Source organism: Symphodus melops, assembly GCF_947650265.1.
Source record: "Symphodus melops genome assembly, chromosome: 16".
NCBI classification, from domain to species: domain Eukaryota; kingdom Metazoa; phylum Chordata; class Actinopteri; order Labriformes; family Labridae; genus Symphodus; species Symphodus melops.
Genome location: NC_136706.1, coordinates 20637060 through 20658504, shown reverse-complemented (window position 1 = coordinate 20658504; position 21445 = coordinate 20637060). Strand labels below are relative to the sequence as shown.

At 45.5% G+C, this 21445-nt stretch overlaps 1 protein-coding gene across 1 annotated transcript in view; it reads right to left on the bottom strand.

The window, feature by feature from the left end:
• The window catches only part of vldlr (very low density lipoprotein receptor), a 55621-nt gene that overhangs the window by 11169 nt on the left and 23007 nt on the right, over positions 1-21445 (bottom strand). The window contains exons 4-16 of the mRNA XM_079365204.1: positions 18348-18470; positions 15692-15900; positions 12234-12396; positions 11553-11675; positions 10664-10786; positions 8605-8724; positions 7379-7504; positions 6145-6316; positions 5801-6025; positions 5591-5709; positions 3847-3986; positions 2017-2158; positions 1599-1748 (exon numbers count right to left, since the gene is read on the bottom strand). Of these exons, the coding sequence (XP_079221330.1) occupies positions 1599-1748; positions 2017-2158; positions 3847-3986; positions 5591-5709; positions 5801-6025; positions 6145-6316; positions 7379-7504; positions 8605-8724; positions 10664-10786; positions 11553-11675; positions 12234-12396; positions 15692-15900; positions 18348-18470 (1935 nt within the window). The remainder of the gene's footprint in view (positions 1-1598; positions 1749-2016; positions 2159-3846; positions 3987-5590; positions 5710-5800; positions 6026-6144; positions 6317-7378; positions 7505-8604; positions 8725-10663; positions 10787-11552; positions 11676-12233; positions 12397-15691; positions 15901-18347; positions 18471-21445) is intronic.

Here is a 21445-nt window from a genome sequence, read left to right as displayed (position 1 = left end):
TCTATGAAACCGCAGTTCTCCGTTCTCGTGTTGAAGAACATGACTGACCCTGAGCTCAACCCATCCAACCTTTTTTTTTTTTTTTTTGATAAACTGGATAAACAATGAAAGAAGTACATTCCATAAGTGCTGACTATGAGACGTTACACATTGACACGAGGGCGTTCCACAGCTGTCACAGAGGTCGCTATGACCGAGAAGAGCTCGGACCAGGACTGCGCCAAAAAGAGCATAAAATGAAGAGCGCTTAAAGTTCAAGGCCTGAAGCCCACACGGTTCAGCTGTCAGGATGAGACAACAAAGGCTCCTGAAAAAGAGAAGAGGGCTGGAGGGAGGACGGTGTTGATGCATGCCAAAGAGACACGGAGAGAAGTGGATCAAAAACACCGACTGAGTCAGCTACTGTTCAGCTGTCAGAGCAGTGACAGGGACAGACAGCTGGGTCTGTGGCTGGCATGGATACAGAGAGGAGACAGCAGTCACACAGAGAACATGAGAACACCGAGGGGAGGATGAAAACTCGCAACAAAGCCAGCTGAAGCTACACAATCACACTGAATTCTGTTTCTCTCGGTCGATTCTGGTGAGAGTCAAACTCCCCTTTCTTTCTAATCAAGTCTTTAAAGAGAGGCCTATTAGAGACAGAAAGGAGGAAGTAAAGAGCACAGCATCTCCTTTGTATGTACACTCATGGAAATGCACATGAGAACAAGCTTAACGCTTTTACATTCATTTGATTGTTTAAGCCAAAGCTTCTGGTCTGAGACAGACAATTACCAACGTTTTCCCATGATGCAATCCACGCTGGCCTGAAGGCGTCAAGAGGCAAATTAAAAATCTTCCTACTGGGTTAGTAGTACGGTATGCTCCCTGGGGTTTCTTTAAGTTTCTATTTAAAAACCTCCTTCAAAATATTAACACTTGTATAAATGTGATTTCTTTAAAGATGATAAATATTCTGAGGAGACAGTAGAATTTTCCCTCAGTTTTTCTCTTCTAATTCTTTAAGTCTGATCTACGATATTTTTTTTGGAAATGCTGCCTCTTGTGGCCGAGATGTGAATTACATTCTTGTTTTTTCGTGAAAGAAAAAGGACACTGATTTTTTTTGTCTCGATTGTGTCGTGGATAAATTAAAGAAACCTTTCAGGTAACTCTTCCCACCTTCCTCTTGGATGGTTCGTACTAAAGTTTGTCCAGCTAAATATTCAGCTCACTGTTTAAGAAAACATTTTGGAGGAAAAATCATGGGACGAACGGATCGGCACACTTCTGTTGCTTAATGTCAAACAAAGTATGAAGAAGAATGAAAGCTGATAAATATGTGTTTGTTGTGCATCTCGACAGTTCCCAAGCAGGATTTTACGTTTTCTAATCAAATGAGAATTTTTCAACACATCTGTTTGAAAGTCATGAGCGATAAGTTTCAAACAATGATTGCCGAGAACGTCCAGTCGTATTACTCCGGGGTCTGACCAACCAGTGCAAACGTCTCTGCACCGTGTAAAAATGAGCTGAAGATGAAGCCACCTCATGATGCAAACTGAATCCAGATCTTCAAGTCAGTTAAAGAAACACGTATCGACCCTGAGACTCACCGGGCCTGCAGCGTAAGCCGTCGGCGGCCAGCTCCTGACCCTCTGGACACACACACGTGTACTTGGGGGAGTGTTTGTTGATTTGAGGAGCGGGTAGACACATGTAGCTGCAGCCTCCATTTTCACCCTTCTCTGCACACCAGTTGGTACCTGCACACAAGAATCAGAGTCCAATAAAGGAATGACAACTCAAGAACTCTACTCCAGGTCGGAGCTGGACTTTTTCTTTCAATCTTTGAAGTCTGAGAAACTAAAAGATTAATTAAGGAGGAAAATTCTCATGACATTGCAAACCTAGTTAAATCATTTACACATAGACCAGGATGCAGCTCAGCACTGCTTTATGACACTCATGTTACTTTGCTCAGTGTAAGGATTTAAGGTGTTGTCTCCCCTCCCCCTCCCAGCGGGTTCTTACCCGACAGCTGGATCAGCTCGTGGTAAACGATGATGTCCTGGGGGTCGTTCAGGTTGCTGGCCAGCGTCACCACGTCGGAGCCGGTGAATTTGTTGGCGCCGTAGATGGCTTTGTTTTCACCGTCTGTCCAGAAGACTCGATCCTGGAGAGAGGCCGGAGCAACTCTGCTTATTCATGACAAACTGGCTAAAAACACATCTCCTTTATTACATCTTAGTTATTACATCATCATCATCATCATCTGACAGGAAGTGTTTCACTACCCTGAAACTAAACGACTCCGTTTTAAGTTAGTTTGAGCTGAGCTTTGGACGTCCACTTTACAAAGACACCCGCCAGCTCACCAAACTAGCAGAAGAAAAGTTTATATAGGTCGCACAACTTCCATTTTGTGATCAATGAGTTTGAGATCAATTCTTCATGTAAGAAAAACAGCATCATGCTCACGCTAACAACCTGGTACCTGCACACAAACAAACAATCTTTATTTGTACAAAAGAAAGTTAAAACTACGATTAGCTCGAGCAGAATTTTATTTTTAGGACATGTTGACATGACTTCCTGAAATAAAAAGCACATCTTCCTCGTGTTCCTCATATGAAGCTCGAGTCCCCCTCCCCCTCTCTCCTGCCTTCCCCATCACCGTCAAGACGTCCGTTATAAAAAATAAAAAAATAAAACCATGTCTGAAGAAAACTGACACGATCTACATTCACACACCACACTGCACCATCTGTGCAGATCTGCACTGCGTCTTTTATAAAAAGAATCGCCTGTCAATCAAATATTTTCCGTCAGCTCTCTGTTTTGGACTCCCTCGCTCTTAAATTATTTGCTTTTTTCTCCCCCTCCAAAGGTCTGAACATCCTGTGGCAGTCAGCAGTCACGTGATGAGATCCCTGAACGCTCTACGGACTGGTTCTACACGTCTTTACACTTCTGCGAGTTAGACAAACACCGACCGCTGCCTTCACTTCAAACCTCAGATGGAGACATGGACGGCCTGCTGTTCAGACAGGAGCTGGAGCCTTCCAGTCTGAATTTGAATACGTGCGTCATCTGTCTGAGTGAGAGAGTGAGCGGGCGAGCGAGCGAGTGGGTGTAGTAGGTGAGAGAGGTGGAGAAATAGCCAAATGTCCGTGTGTGTGTATGAGTCAGAGCGATCACCAGTGAGAGACACAGATTGGAGGAGAGCAAGAAGAACTTATGAGCAGAGCGTTACACCCTGAATAACTCTCTGCTCCATGAGCTCCAGAGTCACAGAGACTGGCAGCATGTCCACAGGTGCAGACATGATGATGCTGCCCCGTTTAGAGTCATGCGTCCTTTTAGGAGCTGAATCATGTTCAACTCGGCCATCTTTGAAGAAGTGAACGTTTTGCATTGTAGATAAAAGTAATATTATACTTCATGCAAGTTTTCATCAACCGAGCATCAGTCACGTGGTCGCGTGCTTCAGTCCAGCTTTTATCAGCGATGAGTCACTTCTGATGCGCGACGCAGAAACATCGAGCGTTTCAGGATGTAAAGACGGTACAAGCTCGAGTCCATGAAGCGTTGTTGTATCAGAAACAGAAATTTATGTTCATCCAAAGGTTTGGCTGGTTAATGACTAAAGAGGCCCAAAGCTGAGATGACAACCATACACAGGGCTCTTCATTATTCTCTTTGAGAGGAGTAGGTAAAAATGAGCGAGCTGAACTTCATGTGAGAGGTGACAAAGCGTATCCATAAGTCCAGATCAAAATCAGGAACATTCACCTCAGTCAGAAGCCGCGTGTCGTCTTTGTCTGAGACGATCAAAGAGAGAGAGCGTAAAATGTGTAATACCTCAAAAACGGTGAGAGCGAAGGGATGAGCCAGATACTCCGAGGACTGGAGGACTTTCTTCCTGTTGTCTCCATTCAGGTCGACGCTGCAGAGCATGTGCAGCTTCGAGTCGACCCAGTACAACCTGCCTTTGATCAGATCTGTGAGGAAGAGGAAGAAGGGTACAAACGGATAAGAAACGGGGGGGGGGGGGGGGGGGGGGGGGGGAAGGAGAGAGCGGAGAAGAGGACAGAAAAAGACAGGAATAGCAGATGAGAAGGGAACGATAAAAGAGAAGAATTAAAAAGTGAGTGGACAGGAAATGAGATGAAACATGAGGAGAGAAAAGAATTAAATCAATACGTTTTATTAACCAGGAGGAATCGATGGCTTTGTCAGTGTGTGCAGAGTTTGCATTGTTTGATCTGGTCGGGGGTTCGATATCCTGGACTCGTACAAACTGTGTGGTTAGAGATCAAGCAGCAGAGATCACAGGACTGAAGGCACGGCTGCTCCATAAATGTGATATAGTCTTTGATTACTCTGCCACAGATCACATCCTCCCTCCGGTTTACTTCCTGCAGAGAGCGGCTGGTCGGCCACTGAGCCACAGCTCTTTCTGTACACTTCTCTGCCTCAGATGACAAGTTTGCAGCTTGCTCTTTAACCCCTGAAGACAAAGTCAGGTTCTTTTATTCAGCTGAGAAGGGAAAATGAGTTTGCTTTTGTTTCATTTTATTTATGGGATAGACGTAACATTTGGTTTGAGTCTTTTCTTTTTTCATTTCCTTTTTGTGAAGCGTCTCGAACAGATAAAGATCGGCTGAGTCATTTGGTCCTGTTTCAGATTATTTACTATCAATCCAGACTCTCAATGATCCTCAGAGAGCTTCATGTGAGCTGTGCTGCCACTTTAGTCCCCAATGTTTCATTTATCTAACAAAGCCACACACGTACCCTTCGATGGTGCATACATTACTGAACGCATGGATTTGAATATTGAGCCACTCTGCCTCAGGCAGCTGGCAGGTTGGAGAAAAGCAAAGCAGTGCTGAGTAGCTCTTTGTCGATGGACCTGCTTTCCAAAATATGCTTCAGTAAAATAAAATAAACTCGATTCTTCCTGATCGCCAACAGAGAAGGAAACACGCAGTCCCAACAGAGCCGTTCACTTCACAGACGCCGCAGTGACTGTTGGCGCTTCTATACAACAACGCGTGCGCTGAAACTAATGTGTGACCTTTGTGAAATAATAGTCACGTCCTGTGAAGAGGGAGGGACGGTAAACCCTGATGCTGTGTGTGTTGGTGACAGGAAGCTGGAGGAAATGATCCGAAAAAATAAGAGTTGAGAAATTTCTTTGCTTCCTTCTTCGGTCAGCTCTGATTGACTTTGAGGTCGCCACATAAACGTGACAGGAGATCACAGCGTTCTCATTTAAGTTTGCAAACTAAGACTGCTTGTGCCACATTGTTCTTTGAAGATATGATCACTTACTTAGAAAAGGGGGAATCTGCTTGATTATCTTTATGTTTGAGCCCCACTTTGTTTTGGGGCGTTTTATTTATTTATTAGAGAGAGTGAAACATCAAGGGGCGAGAGAATGTGGCAAATGACATGAGCCCAGGCCACCTGCTTGGAGGACTCAAGCCTCCTAACATGGGCTCTGCACAAACCGCTAGGCCACCGGCGCCGCCGCCCCCCAAGCTACGCTATCAAATATGAGTGTATTTTTTAACGTTTGGATTCACGCGTGTATTCCTACCCAGGGTGATTCCGTTTGGCCACTGGATGTCCGACGCCACCAGCACCTGTCTGTCCACGCCGTTCATTCCAGATTTCTCAATCTTTGCTGGTTCCCCCCAGTCAGACCAGTAGAGAAAGCTGCAGGACAGACAGAACATAGTTGGTGAGTTGGAGATAGACTCCTGAGTTTTCCTCCTGATGAAGATGAAGCCTCACTCTCTCCTCCTACCCAGACAGCGGATCCACAGCGATGGACGCCGGCTCTTTCAGGCCTCTGTTGAACAGAACTTTCTGCTTGGTTCCGTTGAAGTTGGCAACAGAAATGGTTTTGGTGCCGAGGTCGGACCAGTACAAGTTCTTGTAGATCCAGTCCACAGCCACTCCCACGGGGGTCTGGACGTTGTCGATCACTTTGTTGTGGGTGCTCACGTCTCCTCGTTTGTCCAGAACAGTGCTGCAGAAAACCGAGGAGATAAGTCAAGGTAAGTCAAATAACACACGGGGACCTGTGTGTGTGTGCGTATGTGTGTGTGTGTGTATGTGTGTGTGTGTGTGTGCGTGCGCGAGACTAACCTATGGATGGCCTTCTGTCCCATGTCGGCCCAAAAAATCATCTGCTGGTCAAAGTCTGCATCCAGAGCCACGGTGTTCCTCTGCTGCTCCACGATCTGAGTGTACTCCTTCCTCTCCAGGCCCAGACGACGGATGTCACGGCGGTTGGTGAAGATCAGACAGGGCTCCTTACCTGGCGACAGGACAGACGCCTCGCTCTTATTCCAACAGCAGAAAAAGCTTTTTTGGCACAGGTGCTTACGAGGATCAATAAATGACGATGAAGGAGATTACAGTGACTTTCATGACAGGAAGACAAACGATGACGCACGGAAAGGGATTAAAGACGAATCATTGTCGAAACAACAGTGATGCTCTTTGTCAACTAGCAACACAATACTTTCTGTTCACTGCAGAAACACACACACGCACAAAGACACACACACGTGACCAGCACACAAAAGGGATGACATTTGCATCTCCAGCAAAAAACAAACAAAAAAAACAGAAACGTCAGTCTCACTTTTGAGGAAGTCTTGTTGCGGAACAAGAGCTGAAATGTCAGCTTGTCTTTTCTTCTTTTAAATATTAAAGACTCCATCTATCCACTGTTGATGTATATTTCTGATGATTCACTTTGTTTCTTGGAGGGCTGATAAATCATCCTTTGACGAGGAGTTACAAGATCTCAAAGAACGGTAGAAGTAATTATTTTACACACAAATGCAGCATACATGGAGCACACTTTATGTACTCTCCGAGTCATCATGAATGTCTGCTGCTGTCTGTACAGTTCATGCACCAGCAGAGCAGAGAGTAACTCTGGGAGCTCGCTCTTCTTCGCAGTCCTCTTCATCAAACTAAACGACTGCACATCTAAAAACTATCCGAAACTTTTCATGGACGTTTTCATTAATTTTGACATTTTCTTTCATAGCTGCGATGCAAATTGAGTTTCCCCAGTTCAGTAACTTCACCCTTCGAAAAACTTAAGCAGTCTTAATCCGAAACTTGAGTGAAGGTCAAAACGGAAACTGTTGCAGCATCTGACCGACTCTGATCAATGCGAGAGTGAGTTTTAAAAACCTTTGGAGTTCTACAACCTTCGTCAAACTGCCCGAGTGTGGCGTTCGGCGTCATACGTCTCCTTTCATCACAATAACTAAAGTCTCATCTCTCTGTTGTTGGCAGGACGAGTGAAGACAGATCAGATCAGCACGTCTTCAGGCTCACGGCTGAGCTGCTGTTGACTCACCAACAGCCTTGCAGACTCCGCTGGTCGGATCCATCTGGTAGCCGTTGTGGCACTCGCACTTGTATCCTCCCTTCAGGTTGATGCAGATCTGGCTGCAGATGCCGGGGTTTACACACTCGTTAATGTCTGCAGGAAGAGAGAGGGGAAAAAAAGGAGGAGATGGAGGTTACATCTGCTAACTGACGGGTTTGATTAATCAAGCCACCGAATGCTTCAAGTTGGGTTTTTTTTTTTGAAAGACGCCAGAACACTGTGAAGCAACGAAGTGCTCTCCTCAGAAATCAAAGTAAATATAAAAACACTTTCAGGCCTTCACTTTACACTTGGGAGCAGATTTAGCACCACTGCGGTTCATTCCAGATGGGATTACACGCGTGTCTCACTATAAAAGAGCGGTGTTTGAGGCCAAGATTGGCTCAGTGTCAGATCAGCCAATAGCTGATCACGTTACACACTGATCCCCTCAGAGGCCGGCAGTGCACAATAAGAACATGTTCCACTCATAAGAAGGGAATTATATCCAAGCGTACAGTACGTCTGACCCAGCCTGCTGGATCAGGGATTTCTACTCAACAATAATAACAACACATCTTAAGCCTTCACGTCTCCCAAGTGTTGTTTTCTTTCCAACCACACAAAAACAAAAAAAACGACCCGACAAGGCCATTCTCCTGGGACTTCATCTCAAGCGTTTGACACAGACACCTCTACGTGATTTACTTTATGAACAACGGAGGTTTAGTGCTGCCAAGAAATGAAGGCATGTCGGCAAACAGCGTCTGAGCTGCTGACTTGAGAAGCAGCAGAAATGGCAGGTGGTGCTGCTCGCTTTAAGTGCCGAGGTCCTTCTGCTGCCAGTTATCTGTTCTGTCTCTCATTTTTATTGTTTTCAGACAGGTTAATCATTTTTAAGTCATTTAATGAAGCCTTGGTTGTGATTTATTATTAAAATAACCTGGGCACATTGCGTCTTCATTTCTCCAATAAAAGTCAAATCTTGTGAAATACACCTTTCCCATATCGGCAGACGAACGGTCCAAATTGTAACCCCGCCTCTCGCCCAATGGCAGCTGGGATCAGCTCCAGCCCTCCGTGACCCCGAACGGGATGAGTAACTCTAGTATGTCTTCAAACCGCTCAATTATGAGAAACGGTCCATCCTCTGCATGTTTTTGTGACATCACAAAGGGGCAGTAACCCCTCCCCCCCAGGGCGGTGACACACACCTCCGCAGGTCTTGTGGTCGATGAGCTGCAGTCCAGGTGTGCAGTCGCACTCGAAGCCGATCACCATGTCTTTGCAGATGTGCGAGCAGCCGCCATTGTTCATCAGGCACTCGTTCAGATCTGAGGCACAGGGAGGAGGTGTGGAAGTGTTAGCGTGACAGTTCTGTGAATCAGAGTCATTTAGTCGCACTTATAAACCGAGTGTGAAGAACAGCATCTGAGATCTGTGGTTTGATCTCTGCACAGTTCAGACAGAAGACAAAAAGGACAGACGGAGTTCAAATCAAAGCTCTTGAAGATGTTACTCTCACGGGTCGGTTTGAATTCTTTAACAATGAAATAAGGTTACCGCTAGATATTCTCATTTGGTGAACCGGATTGAACAGTGAACCACAAGGCTACCTGAACCTGTCCCGAGAAAAAGAAAAGAGACTTCCTGTTGTGTACATATTTCACGTTTAAAAACTCTATTTCCTTCATCAAACAAACAGAAAAACGTCGGGCAGGATTATGAGGTTCATGCGTCGTACAACATTTACACCTGTAAAGAAAAGAAGAGTTTTCGAAACGGACTGTAAAGGCAACATGCCAACACGAGTCAGTGACTGAAGTACAGTACAGCAGTCTGTTTGGTATTCTGCTCGTGGTCGAGGTCTTTGATCCATGAAAGAGAATTATTCAGACGGACTCTTCCCTCTCTCCTGCGTGTCCGTATCAAAGCTGCATGGAGCTGCGTTTATATTAAACACTGGCACATTATCAGCAGAAATCCATGTGACAGAGAGGGAGGTCAGTGTGGGACGCTCTCCTGCCGACGGATGAACTTTGTTTCCCCTAACACTCACTCATGTGAAATAACATGACCGGGATGCTCGGGACTCAAGTTCAAACATTTCTAGTTCAAGCCTCATTCATGGTGCTGACATTTAGAGCAGCAAGCGACTGACGCTCGAGACTTTTTTTTTTGACAAGTGACATTTGCAGAAACATCCCGTGATCACAGCTGGAAGAACTTCCCTATTTACACAGATTCAAGAGCAAATATGCAGAATTAGTAAAACGCAAACACATTAAACGAGCCGTGTGTGTTCTCCCACTCAGCTGGAAAGGATGCTGCAATACTTCAAACATCTCAAGCTTCGTCATGATCTATTTGTCTTGAACAAATTTGAGCTTTCTTGCAACTGCTGACAGTGATTGCCTCATATCCTTATTTTTCTACTTGCTGGCAAAACTCGGTTTGGACAAACCTTTTGACCTGAATCTTATTTAGTTTTTTTTTTTCCCTGTGTGCCTGAGATCAGATTTCTTTAAGACGGTGTGAACACAGTCTGATCTTTTCCAATCAGATTCGGGCCGCTGTCACATGTGGATTCCCTCAGGAGTCTGAGAAAGGCCACATTCAAAAAGCAATGAGACAGACAAGCAGAGAAACAAACCTGATCTGAGCTAACCTTCAGATGTATCAAATATTAAAGCCTGCAGTGTTGACGCAACCTCAGACTCCAGGAAGTGACCCAGAGTCACACCACCTGCAAATCACTGGGCCGACTTTGAGATCCCAGCGTTCTTGCTGGCTGTGTGCTTGGTAACCTGAAGAATTGTCCGTCCTGTTTCTATGACGACACGGCTCCGTGACTTTCCACAGCATCTTTTAAATTCGCGATCGTTTTACAGCAGACCGCTCACAGAGCAAAGAGGACGTGAACACAAGGCTGCATCAGTAGGAGGCAGAAATACGGGCCACGCCATGCATCTTGGAAAAATACTGCGAGTCACGTCTACAGCGCCTTTCTGAAAATTTTCAGCGGGAGCACTCGGAGCGGCCGCACAAAAAAGAAAAAGGCAGAGCGCTCAGAAGAAAAGACGCTGGCCAGAGCTTTCTGCTGCTGCTGTTCATTTATCTAAACACGATGGGAGAACTCATGGGTCAGAGAGAATGACTCTCTGTGCAGCTATTTGAAGAGCTTAAACATGCATCTTATTCTTCCACATGAACAACCCCAACAGAAACAGAAGACAAATCACCATGGTGATCACAGAAACCCGTTTTACTCACTGCACTCCTTGATTGGTTCGTCGCTCCAGTCGGGACAGTCGCGGGCCTTGTTGCAAACTTTGCTCATCTCGATGCACTCCCCGCTGCGACACTTGAACTTATCCGGCCCGTTGCACTGAGTCACTGTGGAGGAATACGACCGCTTTTAAAAATCTGCTTTACATCCCATGTTCTTTAAAGTTACCTGATAAACAAAGTACTGACACTTCATTGTGCGTCTCTGAAACACTTTTTCTTCCATATAAGGCAGACTCAGTTTACTGAGCTAAATCTAAAAGCCTTCAGGATGTTTTTATATACTTTATAAAAAAGGAGAAATATTGACACCGTCATCTCATTAAAAGAAATGACGTGCCTTCTTTCAACATCAGTTCGCTAAAATATTAAAAATTAAACTAAAATTAAATATTAAAATCAGTTCTTCAAACTTTAAGTGAGAATCAGCAAAAAAAAAAAGAAAAAAAAAAAAAAAGTTTGCTTTCATGCATTTTTAACTTCTAACTACCTCTAAATAAATAAAAGCTACCCAAACTGAGCAAAACCTGAAAGTGACAGGAGCTAAATAAGCAGGATGCAGTTTGACAAACATCGTCTGAAAGAGGATTTGAGGGTTAAATAGAGACGCTGCCAAACACATTAAGACCAGTTTGGTTCTACAAATAAAGAAGCGCGTAAAGACTCGCTGATTCAGACGATATCCACACCGACACGCACGCAGCCTCTGCAGCTCAGAGCAGCCTGAGGGGGAGCATGTTAGAAAAGAAAGACAAATCCAAAGACCATCACAGAACAACATCTAATGTTCCTTCAACCGGCCCGGCCTCAGGATATTTCTAAAAAAAAGTCTTTCGTTAGCTAGGCTGCTAACGCGCAAGGAGTGATGACTTACTGTTTTTGCAGTTGACCTCGTCTGAGCCATCCCTGCAGTCTCTGAAGCCGTTGCACTGCCTGTTGCCCAGGACGCAGTTTCCATCATCACACTTGAACTGATCGGATCCACAGGTACGCACGGCTGCAAAACAAACACATCAGGCTCAAACAGTCATGCTAAAATGTGAGCAGTGAATTAATCCTCTAATGGTCGAGCTTCGGTTTGTTCGTGTTGGACTAACTGTGCAGAGCAACAAGCTGGAGACATCAGCTCCAGCTGCAGGAATTCACAACGACACTAATCGCTGCGACCTCATTACAGCATAAACTCATTTAGAGATAAGCAGACAGGTGCTTCACTGAAGATTGTTTATCGAGTCATTAAAACCACAGCGCCACATAAATGGACCATATGAACCCTCTTCAGCTCAGTGTTATGGATGAATACTGCTTTAACCAAATCACGTACGGTACATTACATACTGAGCGTTTTCCTGGGAATGGTTCAAATTTTCTGCTTTTCTAAAGATCCATTTCTCAACATCTCCTAAAAGTTAACTCATATTAGACATGGCTGACGCTGCACTTGTCTCGCCCTGAATGTAAGAGTAACCAAACGGTCCGTCATGGTAATAAAAATAGTTATAATCCTAAAACCCTCCTTTTTAAACGTTGGCGATGACGCTGCGTGTGTACGTACGACAGTTGGCTTCGTCGCTGCCGTCCTTGCAGTCGGGGTCTCCGTCACACCTCCACTTCTTGTGGATGCACTCTCCTGAGCGACACTGCATCTCACTGGACGAACACTTGGCCGGCGGCGTTGGGTGACGTCCGCATCGAGTCGGCGACTCGTCTGACTGGTCCTGTGGGAGCCGGAGAGCACAAGTTTCAGAGACGGGGAGAGGAATCGGCGGAAGAGCAGCAATAACAATCAGAGACTTCTTGCTTGAGATGCTGCGTGTAATGTGACGAACAGGTCATATCATCACATAGACTCGAGGAGTAACATTGAATCAGCACTCAGTGGCAGCTTTCATCAGCACGTTCCTCTCGTGTAAATGGCGAAGAAACGAGTGGAAAATAAAATCCACTGAAGCACAGAGTGAGTGTTTCCCGTCTTCATCTGGTACGACCTCCTGACTCAAACTCAGCGGCTGCTGTCTGATGACTTCAACCCAACCATTCCTTTGCCATGCTTTGTTTGTTGTTTGGAGCTGCAGGGCAGAGGTGATGTCTTGGGGTATATTATTATTAACTACCCCTGCAGACATGCATCCGTTTATAGTAATCCATAAGAAGATCACCAGTGGGATTCAGGATTGTGTAACAGCTGCAGCAGTCGGCCTCTTTTGTTCTCTGCTCACAGACAAAACATGAGTCAAAAGAGTCAAATGACAAAGAACGGTTTTTTTTCACTTCTGTGACTCTTCGTGTCCTACAGAACTGAGCTCACCGTCTAAGGTCCAAATGTATAAAGTTCTCATGAAAAACAGGTAAAGTCATTTTTTAAGACCTGCTACAAAGCTGTATAAAAACATTACAGTCAACAAGTGCAGCCAGTCACAAAGCTACAAGATAAACCGATAAATCACCTCATGACTATGAAAAAGGTGGTTAGGGAGTCTTCTGAAACATCTCTGTAGATAAACTATGAGTCCAATACTGAAACGTTACCAACAGATATTTGAAGACATGATGTCCATTGTTGTGTTTGTGTAGGTCATTCCAGATGTGTTTGTTCACCACCTTATTTACCTCTATGAAGGTTTATTCTCTGATGGGCCCACTGCCCAACAGAAATGTAGTTTTGCTTATGTAAATTATGTAATCTGAATTTTTTTTGGACTTTAGGAGACAGGATCAGACGTTTGAAGAGGATTCCTGGCATTGATCGTTCACAGAAGGAAAGAAGCGAACAGAACAGTCGCCCACTCCTTTTGACTGACAGGTGATGAGGGGGATGTTCAGGGCACACATGACAAGGCAGAGAGCTTTTAGGCCCAGATATGGCAGCTGATCACCTCCTTAATTAGAATTTAGACCAGACAATGTGACAGAATGGGATCAGGGGGAGCAGCAGGAAGCGTTTCTCACACTTTCATCATCTGAGAAAGTGCCTGACTCATGTGGGAGCAGATTAATGGAGTGTGAGAGTGTGTGTGTGTGTGTGTGTGTGTGTGTGTGTGTGTGTGTGTGTGTGTGTGTGTGTGTGTGTGTGTGTGTGTGTGTGTGTGTGTGTGTGTGTGTGTGTGTGTGTGTGTGTGTGTGTGTGTGCGTGTGCGTGTGCGTGCGTGGAGCTCCAGAAGCGTTCACACTGACGCAGGGCGGGACGGGTGTGTGACAGGGAACAACAATGACCGTCCAAGTGAACAACAGTGTGGGTGTGAGCGCTTGCATCAGTATTCCTGTGTGGCCGTCACTGATAACCACACAGCCAATTAACAGGTGCGCAGCAGATCGCACACTCAGAGGAACTCGTTCTGCTGTGTGTGAAAAATGTGTGAGGAGTGTCAGCGCGCGTGTGTGTGGAGAGTGTGTGTGGAGCGTGTCCATGCGTGCGTGCGTGCGTGCGTGCGTGCGGCAGGTCAATAACCACAGGGTGTTGTAATGACTGAACTTGCAGAACCTGTGTGTGCGTGTCCATGCATGCGTACGTTTGTGTGCGTGTCCATGCAAGTGTGTATGCACAGGGTTTTCTTTCACGACTGTTAATTCCACGCCGACAGTTTAGTGTTTCATTAATGAACCACATCTCGGCTTGGGCTTTACTCGACTCAGATTTGTTGAATCAGATCGAGTTGCTTTTTTTGTCCAGCATGACGTCAAACACCCGAGTCATGTTTCACGATGAAGAGGTTTCAGTAGTCACACTGAAAGTTCTCCGTTCGGCTCCTTTCTTCATGTTTTTCATCTCCTGTGATTTTATCAAGTCATAATGTCACCTGAATAGAGTTTTCCCAGCTAGCGTGCTAAAGTTAGCAGCTTTGCTCGCTGCCCTAAAGGCCATGACACGCGGAGCAGACGGCATAGAACAAGCGGCGATGAAGGCCGCCTGTGAGGTCGCCTCATGGCCGATAAGTTGCACTAGAACAGAGACAGCCACGCATGTTCTGTGCATGTGACGGAGCAGAGGACATGACTGACAGACACTCTGCTTTCTCTCTCCGGGGAGGTGAAATTGAGACCCATTCAGCTCATCTTTTTCTGCTTCGATACGCACGTCAGGTTCAAGTTCGGAGTGAGTCCGACTGCAAGCAACTTAGCAGGAGCAACATGTTTGTTCAGCTGTAAACAACTTTTCAACCTTCAGCAGAGCCAACCACATGTTCTGGTGGTTTCAGAGTAGACGGGGCACGGCCTGACTGGAGCTCTCAACTATAACGAGACTCAGGGGCCCGATCTGCTCTCAACAGGTTCGAAATGCATCATAACACTGAACACCCACAGCTGGAAAATATCACAACACACGAGTAATAAAAAGTGTCTTCTAAACCAGGCGTCAGACCATTTCTCGTGCACTGCCGAGGCGCCCTTGAGCAAGGCACCTGAACCCCCACCAGCTGTACTCTGACATCTCTCCCGTCAATGCATGGCCACAGGTCCTGCTTGTGCCCACGTGTGTGATTCAGGCATCATGCTGGACTCATCATTTCCCCCCTCTGGGATGAAGAAAAAAATATATATATATTTGAAGATACAGCGATCCAGGTCTCAGTGGTGAAGTGTTGGTCATTGCTCAACCAGAAGGTTGGGGGTTTCAATCCCTGGCTCTTGCTCTTGGCTCACATGTCCAAAAGGCAAGACAGTGAATCTTAAAGTAGAGCATGCTGCTACATCAGCAGTGTGTCCACGTGATGAATGGATGAGTGAAGAATAGTGATGAACACATTACACAGCAGCCTCTGCCATCTGTGACGTGACCAGCAGTGTAAAAGTGCTGTAAGTGGTCAGAAGACTTAAAAACTTTTACACAGACTGAAGTCACTCTTCAACTCCTTATCATTCAGACACTGACAGATGTTTCAATCTTCGCAGCCTGCTGGGAGGATTATTAGTCTGAAGATTGAGTGCATGTCAGTAAATGTTCTATATACGCGTCTTTATGTTGTCGTTTTTTTTTTTTGGGGGGGGGGGGGGGGGTTTCCTCCCTCGTCTTACCTGGCAGTCCACGTCGTCGTCACACACCCAGCTGGCCGGGATGCACGAGGAGTTCCCGCACTGGAACTCACTGGGACTGCAGGAGGACGGAGCACACTCGACCTCGTCGGAGCCGTCGCCACAGTCGTCCTCACCGTTGCATACGAAGTTCCTGGAGATGCAGCGGCTGCTGGCACACGTGAACTCGTTCGGAGCGCAGGTGACATTACCTGGCGGAGGACAGGAGGAGAAATAACATGCGAGCGCCGTGGGGTTTAAGGTCACAGCTTGAATTAGTAAAACATCCTGCAGCACAGAGGTCAAAGGACAACAGGAGCGCTGAATCTAATGTGAGCAAACAAGACGACCATGTAAAACCGTCTCCTGCTCGTAGCAGCAGCTCATTTCTCTGATGACCTTCTTGAATCAGAGACAGGATCCAAACATGTCTGATCTTCTTCTGCAGCATCGGTCAAACCAACAGGAAGGCCGCGTGCTTACTCATCAGAACGTTTAAGCTCAAAGACTTAAAAGTGGATTACATCACTCTGCATTTGTGCCAACAGTACAATACGTCAGTCATCGACCGTAATCAAGACAACTTAGATGAGTGGGTCGGCTTAAAATACTGTTCTATTTTTAAATCATTTGACTTGAATTAACCCTTTCAGTCGTTCCTTGAAATATTCAGAGTCCTCCAGGAGGAGCTGGGAAACACTGCAGAGGTGGAGTAAAGAGCTGAATGAACACATCAGAAAAGACATGTGCAGCATTCCTCAGACTGCTTCAGCATTTTCTGTCAGATCCGTTTGGTCCAGATTGTAAAAAATATAGAATTACAAGCCTTCCACTAAAGGATCTAACGTCCTTTGTTTTGAAGATGAGTAAAGACTCGATAAGTAGAGCTCAGCAGTTTGACTTTAAAACAGCAGCATCCCCTCTGCAGCGTTGCAGCGGACCAACACAGAACAGAAATCCGACGCGTTTATATGAGCTGCTTCCATTCTTTAAGACTATCTGCTGCTTTAAACTGTCTGCAACATGAAGTCTCTGAGGATGGAAACTACAAGAAGTTCTGTTCATATTGTACCAAACAGGCTTCATCAGCAACATTTAACATCCTCTTATTCTTTTTATTCTTAGCTCAACCCTCACAGCTAGTTGAGCTAAGCTAACAGCTAAGCTAACAGCTAAGCTAACAGCTAAGCTAACGCTCAATCAAACGTCTGAATGCTGGGTTTAAAAGTTGATGCTTGTACACAAATAGGTTGTCTCAGGAGTGCGTCCTCCTCCTCGGATCTTTGTATTTATATCCAAATGATGAAAAAGCAATGAATTGTTCAGATCCACATTTTATCATTGCCCTTGTTAAGTCACAGTCTCGTATGTCGTCTGCACAGAGGGTGAATCATGCAGTGAATGATTTGTTATAAAAATCATTCAGTTAACAAGGAGCTGCAGGGACAAGAAGTCCTCCTGAAATGCAGCCATAAAATGTGGCCCTTTTTTTTTTTTTTTTTTTTTAGACCTATCAGGCTCCAATAACCCGTTGTGCTAATGGGCAGGTCAGGTTGTTCGATGGTGCGTTCAGGCATCCCTCATCAACTCAAGGTCAGAAATTAACTCGTGACCACATCATAGGTCATCACGGCCCTTCGCCTTTAAGTGCTCGTCAATCACTGGCAAATGAACGAGCTGATGTGGACTAATGAACGGGCGACAGACGGGCGTGAACAACTTATTGATCCTGATGGACACACAGACACATTTATCATCGAGTGAACAGTTTTCAACGTCACTGATTTGACGATGAGAAATCATGAGTTTAAATACACATCCGTACTGACAGCCACTTCCTGTTCATGTAATTAGGGCTGCACAACTCAAGAGTCAACGCTGTCACAATAAGAGCGTCGTCCACAAACACATCGCAGGAGTCTGAAATGATGTGAATGAAGAAGAACTATTCCTCGATGTAAACAAGCCATGTTTTCTAACATTATGTCATGTGTTGGCTGCAGGCCTGAGTAAAGTGTCCGTGCTTTCACACCATCATGATGAAGTGACATGAAGCCTCATGTTATGGCGACACCGTCCCCGTCCCCGTTGTGCTGCATGGCATCATGCTAGCAGGCGGTCGTACTGCCACCGGCTGATTAGCTGAGGCGGGCAGGTGTGTAAATGTTTGAGACGGGAGTTTGAGTTTGATATCTCCTAAGTCTGAAGTGTCACACGACGGAGGTTTGAACTGAGCAGAGCGAGCTGTTGTCCAGAGAGCGAAGCATCGTGGAGGCACAGCGAGGCTGTAACAGGTAAGGTCTGTTGGCAGCCACGAGCACATTAAGCAACAAGCAGCAGACGCCTGCCTGGACAAACTAGAATGCACAGGTGTGTTTTAACATGAGGCTAATATCAACGAGCTCAGATTATTTGGTGCCAATTCAGTGGTGGAAAAAAAAATTATCTTTTGGGATTTTTTGGGGAAATTTAGAAAAACATGTAGCAATTGTAATGTAATGTATAAATCATGCACTCTTATTTTGTACGACTGATCACACATCCTTATTCTGTTTCAGAAAACTGAAATTAAATCCTGTTGAGTTTGAATAGAATCTTCATGCGAGTGAGACGGCGAACACGCTTCCCTCCCATGCTGCCGTCGTGCGTGTCCACTCACCACAGTTGACCTCGTCCTCCTCGTTGTCACAGTCCTTCTCTCCGTCACATTTCCAGAAGACGGGGATGCACTGAGTGGAGCCTGCGCCGCAGCTGAACTCGTTCACACGACACGTCCTCATGTCTGCACGGAGAAAAAAAAACACATGGATGGTTCATGAGGTCGTGAACGGGCTGAAAGCTGCAGGTTAAAGAACGATGTGCAGCGAGTGTAACAAACCTTCTTCTTGGTTTCTATAAAAGAGTCTCACTGCTCCTCCAGGAGTAGATCTATATATTGATTTCTCATTTATATCCGTTTAATTATCCACTACAAGCTAATAGAAGTTTGAATGATAGTTTAAACAATATTAAAACTCAGCACGGATCTTATTCCAGCACTTTCCTCAGGCCGTCTGATTAATGACTCTGCAGCTCATCTGAAACCTCGCTGCATTTTCTCCCTGAAGTTAAAAAAGATTCGCAGGTTGTTTCCTCTTGTGTGGATGAAGGACTCTGACATCCTGCTTTTTCTTCCTCTATGACTAAGTGAACCGCTCCCATCCTTCATTTAACACTGACGTGCACACAACAAACGCACTCGCACGCTTTAGATTCCATCCACTGCTGCCAAGTCATGTGTAACAGCTGCTCAAACAGTACAGTGATGTAACCGCTATCGTGGCATGGTTGACCTGCACGTACACCACGGCAGCTACGACTGGAACTTAACACCTTTAAAAAAACCACGCACACACACACACGCACGCACGCACGCACGCACACTACAGACTGTTTAAGACCTTGAGCTGACCGACACTCTCGTCCAGGTCGAAACATGCTCACAGTTTGTACCATTTAATCTGTACAAGGAGAGCCGGCTGTCATCAAAGGGGGAGAGATCAAACAGAAGTGAAGCACTTTCTGTTATTCAGACTCTCAGCAGGAAAGTTGGATGTCAAGAAAAAAAAATGAATCCACAGAAGAACAGAGCTGCACCAAAGTCAGCTTTTTGTCGGGCTGTTTATCATGAAGTTTTTTACTGATGTTTGTTTCTCTCAGTTCTGCAGAACCAGTCTTATTGACTACGTTTATATGCACAACATATTTCTACACTCCGTATTTTGGTTGAGATAATATTCCAAAAAAAGGGTTTCTCCGTGCTCCGCAGAGTGCTGACCTATAGTACTGGACTCTGCTCCTTTCCATGATAATTAGCATAGCAGTAGCGTCATGACGAGATGTGACGTAGATGACACTTCCTGCTTCAGCGTGCTGACCGTGCTCAGTGTCTGTCTGCTGCAATGCCGAACTATCTATAACCATCGTCACTTTTACTGGCTGCAGAAACTCGTAAAACAGACGTGGAGAGTCCGGCTGGTAGCTCCAGGTGTCGGCCGTTTACTTTGCACACTTTACAGTCCCTGTTATCAACAACGTGCCTCTCACACACACACCTGCAGAACACACACACATGCATGCATGCATTAAGTAGCATATTCAGACTAAGGCGTTTACATGAGCCAGTATTCAGGTTGATACAGGAATGTGTCAGGGGTCTTATTCAGGTTTTTAAATGATTGGAAAATGACTCCTGGAACAAGGCGTTCACATGACTCCTGCACAATCAGAATATTGTCATTATACCAAATCAATACTGAAATGTGGTGTGCATGTAGACAGTCAGTGTTTCCCAGTAAGATGAGAGTTAAGTCCTTCCACCTTGCGTCGAGTTGTTGTGTTGACAGAAGCGCTCAGGATCAGATGATAAATACTGTAAGACATCTTTAGTTTCCAGTTTGCATTTTAAGGCTCATCCAGCTGCCGTTTCCTGGCTCTGAACCAAATCTATTTAACTTCTCAACACAAGCAGACACTTTGGCAAACCACACAGCCAGTAGCTCTGAAATCACTTTTGAGGCCGTAACAACCCAGAATGCACCGCTCTCACTTTTTGGCAGCATCACATCAACAGGAGTGTAGGAGCCATGAAAAGCACTGTTGTTGTTTTCTTTTGTGCCAGGAGTTCAAGTATTCATTTATACTGTCGCCTTCAGGTTTGTGCGCTCAGCTCGCAGTGCTGAAAAACTGCAGATGAAAAAACACAGAAGAGGTCGACGCGTTGTAAACTCAGAGCTGACAGAGAGGCGTGATTGGTTCATCAGATCGATACGTCATTGGTCAAAGTTTTTACAGGACAACAACGTCTACAGATGACAGATTTTCTCCGTTTCTTTTTCAGAGCTCGAGTTGTTAAATGTCTGTCAGGACCTGAAGACAGTTTCAACCAGAGTCTTAAAAAGTCTTTCAGGAGGAGAATTGGTTTTGTAACTGCTCTTGTTTTCCTTCTTTACCCGTGTTCTCTCGTTGTCGTTGTGTGTAAGTGATGGTAAACTCACAACAAAGCTCTTCCTTCCAACTGTAAATCTTGATAAGAGAGCGTCTGACACTTAACAGTCGTCTCGACAGCGTAGATGTGAAATAAAAGAACCTGAACGTCTCATCACCCCCCAAGCAAAGCCTTGTTCTCCGCTCCACTGAGGATCCTGGTTTCATCCCGGCGCTCCGACGTCAGGATGACTTTTTACTTTCAGCACCTTGAAATGCATTTCTATAAAAAAAACAACAAGACGCCTTCTTCCCCATAAAACGATGTTGGAAGCATTGAGGGAGCTGGGCGGAGATCAAACCAACAAGCGTGTGATTAAGTGCTTCATCTTCCCTCTGATGTTTATCTTTTTACCTGAGGAGACGCCACAGTCCATTTGTCTTTACGACAGCACGGTGAGGACAGGAGACGCTGGATAAAAAAAAAAAAGGGAGACTTTCCATCATGTCTTATCTCCAAGCAGCACATCGGCATAACCTCACATCACAGTGAGAGCATTTAAAGGCCTGCAGCTCCACTTAAACTACTTCTTTATTTGACAGCAGCGCTCGCAGGGGACGCCCCCTCGCTGCTTTTAAGCGCCTCGCTGAATTTCTTGCAACCGTGAGATGCTTCCAGACACAGCAGGAGCGCTCTGCTCTGCACTGTGAACGGTGGGGTTTTGGAGAAAAATGTGCAGCTTTTTAACAAGCACAAAGAGAAATCACTGTTAAGTCTGGAAGTGTTTTAGA